At 37.8% G+C, this 14,979-nt stretch overlaps 1 protein-coding gene across 1 annotated transcript in view; it reads right to left on the reverse strand.

The window, feature by feature from the left end:
- Positions 1-4,098: 4,098 nt before the first annotated feature.
- The window catches only part of CFAP20DC (CFAP20 domain containing), an 85,902-nt gene continuing 75,021 nt past the window's right edge, over positions 4,099-14,979 (reverse strand). Inside the window, 2 exon segments of the mRNA XM_039734391.1 lie at positions 4,099-4,211; positions 9,637-9,728. Coding sequence (XP_039590325.1) covers positions 4,099-4,211; positions 9,637-9,728 — 205 coding nt within the window.

Below are 14,979 nucleotides of genomic sequence, written 5' to 3' on the forward strand. Positions count from 1 at the left end.
TTAAAAGCATCACAAGGCCGTTGATTCACCACTGATTTACCACAGGAACCTTCATAATCACTCTTACCATGCAGTTTAATGCCCACAGATTATTTGTGTGCTTGAAAACTGTCAAACTTGGAAACAGAACTGCTTTTAGAGTGGTGTGATAGGAGCAAAACCTGCTCAGGTCTTTGCACCCTGGGCTGCTGCATGTGAGCCCTTGGGAGCTCGTGGCTGTTCCTGGGTTTCATCCAGGACTTCTGCATTTGTGCTGCTGACAATGCCTGCAGCAGGATCCCTGAACATCACAGTCAGAAATGCCTCTACAGCTGCTAATGAGCAGGTTAAACACCAAATAAGAAGAAATGACAAATATTGTTGTTACACAACAATTATTCCCATGGGATCGTGAAGCCAAGCTTTCAGTTTATCAGGGAAGTGACTTTAAATAGTTTTTTTCAAGTGCCATAAAAAGTGGCAGATAAGGATGCCAAGTTTCTATAGTAACCATGAGAAAAGCAGTGATTATCAGCAATATCACATAGGAAAGACTGGATTATCTTTTCATTTTACATGTAGCCCATTGCTTAAAAAAATTAAACCCTTTTTTGAAAAAAAGAAATACCCCATGGAAAAAAAAAATTAATATGAAATCCATTATGCAAAATTATTTTCCAGGATTTTCCCACCTGTGTAGCCTTGCCACTTGACTCAGTGTTTGGAGGATGAGTCTCTGAGCAGAATGCTTTATGGCTGAAGAATATGTGAATAATAAAGCAGGACTTTTCATATTTTCTCACCTAGTAACCCAGGCAGCAGAGGAGAAAAATCAATATTGATTTCTTACTGTAAGCTCCTTAGGACAGAGCGTGTTCTTTGTTTGGCATAATGAGGCTCAGGTACAGACAACACTTGGGTACAAGATTATGAAGTCTTAGAGCTGCTGGGAGGAGTCCACGTGGTACCACAAGGTGCCAGGCTGTCAGTGATCTGCACCTCAGTGCTGCTGCTCTCCACAGACACCTGAGGGCTGAGACCTGGTAATTTGGCTGGAGTTTGGAGAAAACCATGGTAGAAGGACCTAAGACAAAAAGAATGAGGGATGAGGAGAATCATTCCAGCAACACAGAAACACACTGCTCTGGGCTGTGCTTTAAAGCAATAAAATGTATTTTAAAGATTTAGTCTTCTGAACTGTCTGAAAGCTGGTTGACTGCTTCTTAGCAAGCAGAAACAAAGCAAAGATATCAGTTACATCTCACATATGTGAGGAACACAGAAAGGCCTGAGAGACCAATTGGTTGAGTTGTGATCTGCTGACTCCAGCAGCTCTTCCAAGCTAACTTCCTCTATTTTTAATGCAGGTCCAAGGAACATTAATGAAACCTTACTAAAATGTACTGCATTTCAAAATTTCTGTTCCCAAAAATCATAACTAATGCCAGGTTTGTAGAAATAAATCCCTGCAGTTTCATTTATGAAACTTTATGCCCAGACACAGGTATTTTTACCTGTTGAAAAGCATGCTCTAGTGAAAACTCTGCGATTCTCATGGCCTCAAACACTGCACATGACTGCTAAGAGCAAATCTCTGTGTTCCTCATCACTTGCCATAACTGCTGGCTTTGACAAATTGGCTCAACAAAGCACCTGCTGTGTGTCAGCAGTGCTGTAGTTTGAGGTTCACAGGATGATGATTAAGGAAAACATTGTGAGCAAAACTCAGAGCCCTTGTGAGCCTCTCGTGCTGCTCAAGCCAGAGGTGCTGCTCACAGCGTCGTGCAGTCAATCCCCACGGATGCTGCAGACATAAAGCTGCTAACTGGAACACAAAGGGCAAGGATCCCAAAGTGCTGATTTTGAAAAGCAGGTTACAGCTGCTTACCTGTAAAATACTGCTGTGCTAATGACAAGAAAACAGATCCTATTTGTGCTTGGCTGTGAACTGGGAACAACAGCCTCACCCTGAACCTACTGTCACTGCTCACCTGACTCCTCAGCCATTAAAGATGGGGATGAGAGTGTGGAGTCTCCAAGGACTCCCTCTTGCCCAAGCTTTGGATGTCTACTGGTGCCCTTCTGTGTGTGACAGGTCAGTGAGTGCCTGCTGTGAGGCCAGGACAGGCACATGCACCCAGACAGGCACTGGGACACAATTCCCCTGACACCAGTTTGCAGCCAGTATTTAGTTGGGGTCTGTTCTCCCAAGGGATCTGTTCTACCTCAGATCCATCAGGGACCCAGTCTGGACTCACAGGGGTGCCCTGGAACACCCAACCTCTGCTGTAAGATGTGGCTATGAAAGAAAATTAATAACATATTTGAAATATCCTTGCCACACACAGAGGGAGTGTGGTCCTGATCACTAAATGATGCCAAAATGGCCAGATATGCACAAGTATGTACAAGCCAGCATCTGATTTTTGAAAATAAAAATTATGATTTCGTTGAACTTTTAAACTGATTATGGCATTAGCAAGAACAGGTACAAATCTTTCTGGCTAAGGCAGGGTAAGTAAATTATCTCAGTGCAGTATCTGTCTTCCTGTGGATTTCAGTGCTACTCTTCCTTGAATCAATTTGTGATGATATGTTTGTACCTGCCACAGAGCCAAATACACAATCTGATCTTATGCCAAGCCACTATTAACAACTGCATTTTCAATTGATTCTAGGATATTCATTAACTGGGATCTACAATTACATATAATTTACAGGCATATAATTTTAAATCACTTGCACTGAGCTTACTAAGCCTGCTTTATGACATTCAAATACATTATTCTTAAAAATTCACTGAGTAGTCAGCTTGAAAATAATTACAGTGGGATAGCACTGGATATAATCAAGCAGAAACTTAGAACAAGAATCACCAGAAATGCCTATAGATCACTTTGCCATGTGCCTTTCACATTCCCTTCAGCTGTCTCCAGGAAAGTGTTGTGTACTGAGCTGCTGGACTCAGAGCTGCTCCACTGACTCAACTCCATTAAAGCAAAACTCCTTGGACTTCTTGTGTCATGGACAACTCCTAAGCAACACCTTTTCTCCTGTACCTGGCAGCTGGTGTTTCAGTGATTTATTTGCCCTTTAGACAAGTGTCCTGCTGGCTGGGGGATGCTCTTGGCAAGCAGCACTGCACTTGCTCTGGGGCTGGGAATGTTGGGCACAGCTTGGAGCTGAGCAGCAGCCAGAAACATCAGGGTCAGCTTAGCTGGATTTTAGATCAAAGAGCACACACAGTATCCATGTGCAGTAATAAATACATGAATAAATAAAAGAAATAAAATACATGCACGGTATTTGATTAATTTTATATAGTGTTTTCATTTCCAAATGCTACATATGTTCTGCTCTTTATCTGTATTCTTTCTCTGTGATCTTTCTGCTCTTTATCTGTATTCTTTGTGTAAAGTTATTTTACATACCATAAAAGCAAAATGCACAGTGATGCAGGCAATTTAAAACTCCAAGTTGGAACTTGGGGACCTCACTGAAAACTGCACTGAAACCCAGTAGAGATAAACATAAAATAAATTGCATTATTTTATAGCAAGGTGTAGTGGAGAACCTCACACAAACATGTTGGACCTGCCTCTGAGCATAGCTTCCCCCACAAACCATATACACACCTGTCTGCCTTACCTGAAACAAGACTCCACTTTGGAGTGTTGGACCAACCCCTCACCACTCTTCAGCCCTGTGTTGTTCCAGCTCATGGTAGCTGATACCCTCAGCACCTCACAAAATACACAGTAAACAAGTTTTTTTATATTTTTATTTGAGTAAACCCATGATTTACACATAAACACCACCAACCTTCTTGATTCAGCTTCATTTGTTTCCATATGGAAGCTGTGAATATTGGAAATAAATTAGACTAGCAAATAACTGTCTTAGACACAAGGAACTTTTATGCTATGTGATCTTCCATTGCATTACAATTTAATACAAAGCTATAAAAATAAGACCCTGTTTGTCAAATATATTAATTTGGTTGTAAAACTATTGTTTAATTTAAGTTTTAAGTTATGTAATAAATTATATGGCTCAGTCAGATTTTGCAAAAAGTTAGAAGATACTATGAATACAAAATGATATCCTCTGATGTTCTGACTATGCCAATTCATAGAATTTCCCAGAATTCGGGTCAAAGTAACAGTTCAGAAATGGATCATACAAAAGAGTCAAAACTTCCTCATCTTCTTCAGCACTGGGGTGATCTTCACCTGTGTGAGGTGGAGAAAGTAAGAATAAATCACTCTTATTCCCTCAAACAATAACATGGAAATGTCTTTCTGTCAGATGTGAGATTTTTTCTTTCAAATGTATAATCTTCTGACTTCTGAATTGTTGCCTTCAAGATAACAGCAATTCACATTTTTATTATATTTCTGAAGACTTGCACTTTACTGAGATGAAATGAGGTCAGCTGGAGTTTGCTTAACAACTGGACTTTTCAAAGTTCAACGGAGCAGTTCACCAAAAGTACCTTTGCTAATAGTGGATAAAAGTATTCTTAAGTGGTATTTTCCTCAATAACCTTTTAAATAATTTTTAGCTTGAACAAAGACAGTCAGTGCATACTTAAGGCCTGTAAGAATGAAAGAATTTGGATGTCTGGTATCCAATATGTCACCTAAATATTCAGCATAGGTAAATCTGTGCAAAAGATCTTTCAATATCAGAGAGGAAAAAAAGATTTTTCCAGACAATAAAAATTTTAAATCTAACTTGTCTAAAGTTACATAAAATGCAAGAAAACTTTCAGGTAACAGAAATGAATCTTTAGTCTAAAATACACTGATAAAGCCCTACAGGCTTTTCTTACAGATTCTTTATATATTATAGCTTCTTTTTTGAACCTGGGTGTCTTTCACATAAGCTAAATTTAAGTCATGTGATCTACAGCTTTTTGATAGGAGATAATTCACAGCTGAATGCAATCTGTATCGTGAATTTCATCATAAATGATCATCCCATCCTCAGCCTGCTGATGCTGAGTGCTTTGCACACCCCAAAGCTCCATGACAAGTAATGTCCTGTTATGCAAACAGCAATGGTTTCCCAACCCTCAGAGTCTATTTTCAGCCAGGATCACACAGCAGTAAATAGGGAGCATTATCTGGAGATAACTTGGTGCATTTGATGCATACAGAAGTGTGCACTTCATCCCTTTAGAAGAGATTTCAGTTTTGTTTCCTCAGCAGCATCTAACAAATACCATCAGAAAGAATCTGTCCTTCACCCCGACCAAAGATAAGAAGGTAAAGCCAAGTTCTTTCCCTCCCTGCTGTGGGTGCTTCATCAGGCCTGGGAAACTACATGGGATCCACTGGGATGTTTTATTTGGACAGCTCGTGGGAAAAGTGATGCAGTGCAGAAAGAAGGGGAAGAACTGAATGTCTTCTTCTCCATTTCAGATCACAGCACACAAGGTGTTCATGCCTCACTCCCTCACACATCCTCACAATTTCACCTGAAACCATACTGTTATTTCCACTGCATTCTTCCTTTTATTACACTGAATGTCTTCTTCTCCATTTCAGATCACAGCACACAAGGTGTTCATGCTTCACTCCCTCACACAGCCTCACAATTTCACCTGAAACCATACTGTTATTTCTTCCTTTTATTATTTTCCTTTCCAGTGCCTATGCTTCACATTAAAAATATTCTCTTTTCTCCCCTAAGCTTAAGTGTCCCTCCCTCTTTACCTTGGAACTGGCCACTCAATATCCTCCCTGTCTGAGTTAGGAATAAGAAATTCTTCAGCCCCATCAGAGATCACCTCTTTCCGTGTGCCTTGAATTCATACCAAATCAAAATTATATTGCATCCAGGACTAGCTGGATTTATACCTTTACATCAATAATTCCCTGCATGCATTTTCATGTGACCAAAAGGAGAACTTCGTTTTCTAGACCTATCTTGTTTTTAAAGTCAGGTTTCTTTCCTTTAGCAGCTCACAAGACCCCAAATGCATTATAAGGCATTTCTAGGTGTTGCAACAAATTTCCAGTGGCAGCATGGAGTATTCAGTTCTGAGCAGACATATGAAAACCTCATTGCTGTTTTCTTCCTGAATAGAAGTACTGCTTAAATTAAGTGATATTCTTCTAAAGGACTCCAGTAGCATATAATGGTTGTGTTAGAAGTGTAATTCTTATTTCAAGTGGTACATTCTGGGCGACCTGACCACAAATAGGAAAGAAGTGCTTGTGTCTAAATTAACTGGTCAACAGGTCACTTTCAAATAAAATTTCCATCGTTGTTCATCTTGTCACCACCCACACTTTTGGGGTTGAAGCTGCTCAGAATTGCATGAAAAAACCTCTTTGCAGTTTAATTTGCATCTCATGGTGAAAGCAAAATCAAAGCTTTTGTTTTTAAATCACTAAAAAATTAAATGGTATTTTAGGTGAGAAAATAATTTGATTTTAAATGAAAACTGATGTCTGTGATGTACATTACAGAGGGATGAGTGGTTTTTTCGTTGAGCTGAAGACTGAAGGTAGCTAGTACCTGTAAATACCTCTTATATTAAATGAAATGCTGTCCCACTGAAATCAGGGGAGCTGTTGTTTTTCTGGAAAAAGACTTGATCAAGATGTCTAAACCCAGATAGCAAAGAACAGGCAGGCATGTGGCAGCTTTTTCTGAACTCAGAAATGAATGTACAAGTAACTGTGTTGTTATTTGGATTATGTCAACAGTGTTTACATAGTCACCACAGTCTGGAGAACTAAAATAAATGGTTTCCCTTTTCACAGAAATATATTTTTATCAAATTCTAGGTTTTAATATTAGAAAACATCTTGTAGCAGATCTCACTGTAAGATACATGGATCATATTCTGACACTGATGGAAGTCAAAAGCACTGGATCAGCTCTCAGCAGATGGTGTGGTGGAAAGAACACTGCTGATATTTTCTCCAAGGTGATCCTTGAACTACAGTGCTCAAATCTATCCTGTAATTATGTACTGCAGGGTTACCATATGAATACTGTCAGCAGCTGTGGCCCAAAAAAGAAGTCTGTGTGGTTCCTAGAGTTTTTATAACCTCATCCCTTGGTCTTAAGACAAGAAACCATAAAGTAAATTCCAGAATATTATAGCTTTGTCACTGTCACTTAATGTGGAGATTTTCTTGCTATGTCAAGATATACAAAACTGTATATACCTCAGAAACATCAGTGCCCAATAATGGAAAAATCTATGGAAATTTATCATATTTATGAATATAATTTTCTCTCTATTATATTGGGAAACCTGTTGAATAGAAGACTACTTCTCCTTGCATCTCACCATTTAACTAATGGATGGTGCAAATGTTAAGAAAGGAACTAGAGAGTGAAATACTTTCTTAGAAAGGAATCACTTTTTCCCCCAAAGTTAAGCCTCAACTTAAAGATTTTTTTTAAATATAAGAATTGACCAGTCTTTATTAATTTACTAATGCTATACTATTTTTCTTTAAGGATACTTTTAGATAAAATTCCTGTCTGGAATACATTATGTCTAATTGCAGATTTTCAGGGCTGATTATAGGCTTTTGTTATCCTGTGATACTTGGAACACTGGAAAACTGCACAGAGTAGTGTTTATTATTTACAGAATAAATAATCTTGGGACACTTCCCAGTATGAGAATTAAGTAGTTTTCTAATGTGATATTAAATAATCAAAGAAAGGTGAGGCTAAGCAGGGCATAATTTTCTGGCATGGATTTGAGCATTCAGTTTGTTGTTCAGATCTGGTATAAAACTGTCAGTAATGAACCAGCTTTTTTACCACACAAATAACTGACCTCGAGTGATGTGAATAAGGAAAAAAAGATTTTCCAAAGTCCTCAAGACGTATCCCAGGACACAATTTATTTAGCACCTCTTTCAAAAATGATGCTCCAAACCATCTAGTTTCCACGGTCCATCAGGATTTTTTAAACCAAGGTATCTAGGAGAATACCCAGATTCTGATGTTTGGTGGGGGTGATCCAATCTCACTGGGCTTTTTCACACAGCACTGCAGCTTCTCTGCCACTTGCATAGAGAGGGGGGTCCAGTAGTTCAGAAAAAATCCAAATTGTCCTGTTTGGGGAGGGAAGGTCATGGCATGGCTTTGTTGTTCTCTCTTATTTCGTGGAGAAATGATCACTTCATTACAGCAGGGTTTTCTGAGTATCTGGAGATAGAAAATTTTCTGTATGAAGTTATCAAAATTACAAACATTCTATATATACATGAGTTAGAATTTGACTGAATGAGGGTACAAAAATAAAAAGCCAAAATAAAAAGCTATGATATATAGACAATTTCTCTATCCCAAATGTGCAATCACAGGCATATGATATAAAATATTTCAGCTTAAAGGAAAATGTGTTTAGGAATAATTCACAAAACAGTTTGTAAATTCTAGTGTGGATAACAGGAGAAATACAAATTCCCAAATATACTTATTTTTAAAGCTTTTTAAAGATAATTAAAATAAAAACACAATTAAAACATTTACAAAAAATATAGGTTTGCTGCAACAAGCCTTGGATTTCATAATACTAATGAAAAACGTTCTCTGGGACCTATCATGAATTTTTATCCAATGTGCCCATAGCTCAAGGATGACTGTTCAATTCTGCTTGGCTTATTTAGGACCCTTAACACAACATATTACTTGATTCTTCAAAGCAAGGTCCCTTCCTGACAGAAAAATTGTATTTTGCTGTCACAAACAATTACAAGTCTATGTCTATGAAAATGTCCCCAATTTGAGGGGCATAATTTATTTTAGACAGTAAATCACTGAGACATCTTTACCCCTTGGACAACCAGAATAGAGGGGTCAGATTTATGAGAGCTCCCAGTGAATTCCTGAGACCTGAAGGAAAATGCAAATGTCAATCCTGGATGTGTCCAAGGCCAGGTGGAGCTGGCCTTGAGCAGCTTGGCTGAGGGAAGGTGTCCCTGTCCTGGCAGGGGGGTTGGAACTGGACTCCAAGGTCCCCCTCAGCCCAAACAATTTTGTGATACTCTGTCATAAAATAGATGATGATCCTTCTACCCTGTTTCCTAAGATAACTGGTAAGGAAAAGAAAAAGGGCATTTGAGGAAAACAAGGTATTTTCTTTATTCTGCTGTTGACTTTCCAGTTTCAGTTAAGGTCTTTACCATTCTCTAAGCAAACATCATTAATAAGCAAAAGCCTGTAACTCTGGTGACAACAGTCCTCAGGAAATCACACTAAGATTTCATTTAAAGCTAAATCTGCAATTTTTCTTCATAAGAGAAGTATCTCTTATGCAAGTATAATCATGCCTCTGAATAAGAATGTTCAGTCCTTGTGTTCTTTCTTACGTAGGTTTGCCATCCCCATTAGCATAAATTCCTTATTTTTAACAAATAAGATGCATTTTTTATGAGTTAATCTGTATAGAGCCAGAACACCAGGAAACAGCAAGTGCATGTTATTCTTCTAGCAAGGCAAATAATACTACATGGAAAATTCTGCTACCTTGGGCTGAGACTCATAAACAAGGGAGCTTGAAACTAAAAAGTAGCAGGATAGAAAACTATGAGAAGGCAGTACCAGCACTAGAGAAGGAACATTTAGAAGTGTCTTTCTTCCCAGGTTCTTTTCATTGTCTTCATAAATTCCTACCTGGAGTTGTCTATTTTGCTGAAGATTTAGTGTTCGCTTCTCGTTGTTGGCTTCCAGGAATGACAGGGGGACTGAACACATTTAACCAGTCCCTGAAAAATACAAATCAAAATATCACCTATAAAAACACAGTTTGTGTCCCCATTTTTTTTCTAATACTTTTAATTTAAAAAAAAAGCCAAAAGAAACTGCAGGTTGTCAAGTGTTCTGAAACAAAATCAAGCTGGATTTTACTATTATAAAAAGAAACTCTACAGTTAATATAATGATTAAATGTTAAGGCTTTCTCCATTCAGGTCTTTTCACCTCTTCTGTTCACATTAAAATCTGTGATTTTAATGACAGAAAAGTCAGGTTTGCTTTTCAGATTTCAGCAGGTGTGGCTCTCAGCACAGGGTGTACAAGTATCACACAGAGGTATCCTCTGAAAGCCTACAGGACCCATCAGAGTGTTTTGCTGAGGAATAAAGGCTTGGAATGAACAACCTGTGGGAGTCAATTTGATTAAAATCCTTACCCCCTCTAAAGAAAGAGGCTCAAAGACCATCACAAGATGTGTTTGGTTTGGATACCACTGACTTGGCAGTGCTTGGTGCCCCTGCAGTAGGGTGACACAGAATGTGGTGTGACATTCCCTGTCTGGATGGGGGTGAGTTAGAGCTGAGCTCAGACAGAAGTGGGTGCCACAAACAGTTTTCTGAAGAGGAAGCATTGGACTGAGTCTGAATGTTGTTGTCGATACAGGGGAAAAAAATTATTAAGCATATATGTTATAAATAATTATTTCTATCAATTTCCTATTATAAAAGGGGTGAGTTAGAGCTGAGCTCAGACAGAAATGGGTGCCACAAACAGTTTTCTCAAGAGGAAACATATAATTATAATTATTTATATCAATTTCCTATTATAAATTCTTGTATGTAATAGAGAAAAATTTGTTATTGAACATAACATGATTCTACCTACTGGCACGACAATATGGAGGACTCTTATCACAGGTGTCTTGTATCATTTTACTTCTATAAAGAAAAAGATTTTGATGGGATCATCATCACAGAGGAGAGAGTACTTTCTTCTATTAATGGACAAATGATGTCTCCCCTGGACACTAATGTCAGAACTTCTGGAAATTATTTTCATGCTATCATATATTCATGCAAAGGTCAATGTTCCTTTCACATAGCCCACTTTATGAAACACTGTCTTTGATTGTTGCAGCTCAGAGAAGGGAAAACAGAACAGCTGTTCTTATGGTTATTGTTGTCACATTTTTTTATTGCAAACTGCAGTGCAGTGACAAAGTCACTCAGATTATATTATCTATCAGAGAAAGATAGCCCTGGAAGGACACATCCATGTCACAAAGACATTCTTTGTTCAGGTGAGCATGTCTTGCAATTCTTTTCACATATGGAATTAATCTCTGCATACTGTGCATAGCTGATGGTTCCTTAAATTCCCATCTCTCCTCTCCAGCAGTACAGAGCTGTAACACATTAAAGCTTCCATACCATCATTAACTAGACCGCACAACTGCAAGTCAACATTTGAACACAGAATTTGAGGGACCTCAATGAATCACCTCATTTTGATAGAACCAGATCCAGCATTTTTGACCAACCTATTTCACTGCAAGGCAAGAGGAATGGAAGGGGATAAATTCCCATGTGTTTGATTCATGCTGATGGGGGCAGTGCAGCTCTAAAGAGTAAATTAAACTTGATTTGGGATTGATTCATCTTATGTCTGGCTGTTCCAACAGCTTGCACAAAAGCATCATGCATGTGAACTTGTGCTACAGGCTGGGGAGATTAGCCAGAGCTAGAGAGGTAACTTCAACATCCATGGCTTTGTCTAAAAGGGATAAATTTTTCCAAAGCTTGGCAGATTTCTTTACATTCCAGACTGTAATTGTCTCAACTTGAATGTCCAACACCAAGAAAATAGGTAATACACTTCTATTTTCTGAAAAGCCTTCATGATCTATGTACAAGTTGCTTCTGTCAGAGAAATCTGGCAAGGCTCAGTCATCTGGTACAATTGCTAAAATATGCTGACTGCTTTGGGTTTTTTTTCAGTTTTTCTGCTACTTCTGGACTTGTTATTGATTCTACATCATCTCCTGTTGGCATGTGTGCATAATCTGGGTTGAATCTGGGGACAACCACCTATCTGTTTGCAGTCAAAATGGAAAAAACTAATTTTCCGCCTCAGGAAACAGAACTGTTGGTGTAGAAATCCAGCAAGTAGCATGGCAGATTTAAAGGAAGAGATATTGAATTTTCCATCATGTCAAAATGTAAAAAACATACTTTAAAATTTTCTTATAGCATCATATTATTTTCACATATATGGCCAACTTCACAGCCAATCCCTCTCTTCTGCTGCTCAGCTAAGGCCACTGGGGGTTGGTGCAACCAATGCACACAGCCATGTCTGTCATTGTCACCTTGTCTTTGTTCCCTGAATGCAGCCAAAGGCTCTGTGTCCACACCAAAGCTTCAGAAGTTTTTAGGAATAGCAGTTAAATGCAGCCTGATACCCAGCAGCATGGTAGAAGGTATTTTCCATTGGTGTCCTTTGCGTGTGTGGTTTGATCTGCCAGAAAATCAGCCCCCAAAATCAGGAGTGGGCTGACAGCAAAAGCAGCAGCACGAGCCTGATTCTCTACAATTGCACTGAAACAAAGCCAGCAAAGGCAAAGGTGATCTCTCAGAGAAACTGCATCAAATTTGGGGAAGGTAAGGAGGTACTGTGAGTGCTAAATCACACCTCTGGTTCCCAAGCTGCCTTTCCTTCCACTACAGCTTTTGCAAAAGGCAGCGATGTCTGGGAGCCAGAAAAGAGAATATTTCTGCTGGGACAACTGCTGAAACAAAAGTGCAAGGGGAGAGAAAGACAGTGCTCACTTCTAAAGAAAATATCTTAGTCAGACCAACACAGTTACGAAATATAAAAGCTTTGGAGTACATATGCAGTTGTATCAGTCTGGCATAAATCAGAAGCATTTAAAGATTCGTGTTTTTTCATATAAAACATGTATCAGGGAATTCCTAAAGAAAATAGGACCTGTAAAGCAGACAGGATTTTAGCAAGAAGGAAAGAAAGCTAGTAAGGTAATTACCTCCAATGGAAAAGAAAGAGGCAAATCATGGAGAAAACAATGAGGGAACAAGGTAATAATATGTTGTTAAATTAAATAATATGTTGTTAATATTTAATAATATGTTGTTAAAACCAGTATTTGTGCTATATGAATAGCTTTTATTACTCAGGAAATTTATGAATTTTAGTTTGAAGTCTCATATCTGGAAGATCTGCATGAAATATTAAGTTTGAGAAATCAGAGGTGGGATATTTTTTGAGTAGCTGGGTGATGTTATCTTTAATTGTGTCCTTCATTTATTGGAGTAAAATATTATATGAAGGTGTTCAGTTTTATATTAATATTTATTTTGATGTATCTGAGTCAGTGGATAAATAACTACTTTTCTAGGAGGTGCAAGTGTAAGATCTAATGATTTTGATGGTTCTAGAAGGAGGCAAAGAAGTTTTTATCAATGACAGAAGCAACAGGGACATGTTGGAAAGTTTATTATTTCCTATTAAGACAGCCTTGATTCAGTTTATGTTTTTTCTCTCAATGTCCAAGGAAAACAAATAGTTTTGCTATTCAACCCCCTCCCACCAAGACAAGTAATCAAAACATTACAGTATTAGGGTTTCATTGGTGACTTAGTATTACTTTCAAGGACAAAACATTTTATACAGTATATATTAAAAACTGGTTTACTACTTCTGTAAGTTAGTTAGCAAAGTCTAAATTAACCTCCTAAAAACTTGAAGAGAAATTTAAAAAAAAATGTCCTGAGTGCTGAAACCTTCTTGGTTAAATTACACTGAAGATTAAGTGCTGGCAGTTGATGGATAAACTTCTGAGGAGAGGGTTTACAGCAGGAATTCTGACAGATGCACCAGTCACACCAAACTTCCACAGTAAAACCTGCAGCTGCTTTTAGGAAGCAACTAAAGCATGTGTGTGTGTGGGACAGAGGGTTTCAGTGAATTTTAAAAAAGCATCCTGAAAAATGTGTTAGACCTTGAGAAAAGTCAAGGACTAGCATGGAGGCAACTGGCAATATTCTGAGAAACACAGACTGTGCTCTGTGTTCCTGGTTATTGTGGTTTTATTCTGAGTGAACACAAAATATATGTTTTTTTATTAAAGAAGCTAGTTTATCTCCTTAAAACAGAAAAGCTAATCACACATTCTGACTAATTAAACCCACTCTATTTATGCTATCAATGCCTCCAGCTGTAATCAATACAATCAATGTGCAATAAACCATCCAGAGTTTCCTGATAACAGTGTGGAATGCCAAATATTGTCTTTTGACATTGTGAGCTGCATTGTAGGAAGGCTCAGAATAGGTTCCACACACACTCATCAGTATCATATACCTTTAGAGCTTGCACTAAAATTCTTCATTATTCTGAAAGCTATTCTGCATACCAAAATATAAAGCAAATGTTATATAATCTTTTCTACATCTTTCTTAAAAAAATATTACTTAGAAGTTCTTTAAAATATTTTCAGATAATAGTGGTCATACAGTGAAATGTCACATGAGAGCTGAACTGTGATGGAAAGCAAAAGACTCTTTTGGACATATGAACATAATTTTCAGTTTTATGACAGTATGGTAAATTTTGCAGAAAAAGGCTTCCCTCAGCAAAGTCTGTTGAGAAAATTAATGATGCTTTATTAAGCAGCACTTATCAATGACAATGTATTAAAATTATTACCATCAACAGAAATTCTTAGAATCAGAAGTTTTGCACTGAAATCTTAATGAACACCTTTGATACTTTGATTTTTTTCACAGATACTTTTGCAGACTGGGAGACTGAGAAAATGTCAAATCACTTAGTATAAAGATTTTTAATGTTGCACTGTCTTGAGATAGCATACGTTATTGCATTTCTTTTGGATCGCATTTAATTTGTATGACTTAAATCAATGGGATCCTTTAATCCACTTTATTAAAAAAAATGAAATGCTTCAAAGTTTTAGTAAGGTTTTGTCCAACAATCTATACCAAAATTAAAAGGAATATTTGTTCAACCTTGTAGTATACTGCAAAAGTGCAAGGCTAGGGCTCCATTATGTCAAATCAGGGAATGAAAAACCAGCCTTAGTTTTGTATCATTGTGAACACATCAGATTGACAGTCTATTCAGCACCTGAAGGGTACAATCACTAAAACCACAAAAGATTGTATTTAACTGCATTGCTCAGTGAATTGTTATAACTAGAGAGGAGAATGGACTTGTGCCTGGGTG

Source organism: Passer montanus, unplaced genomic scaffold, assembly GCF_014805655.1.
Source record: "Passer montanus isolate IOZ18808 unplaced genomic scaffold, ASM1480565v1 scaffold9, whole genome shotgun sequence".
NCBI lineage: Eukaryota > Metazoa > Chordata > Aves > Passeriformes > Passeridae > Passer > Passer montanus.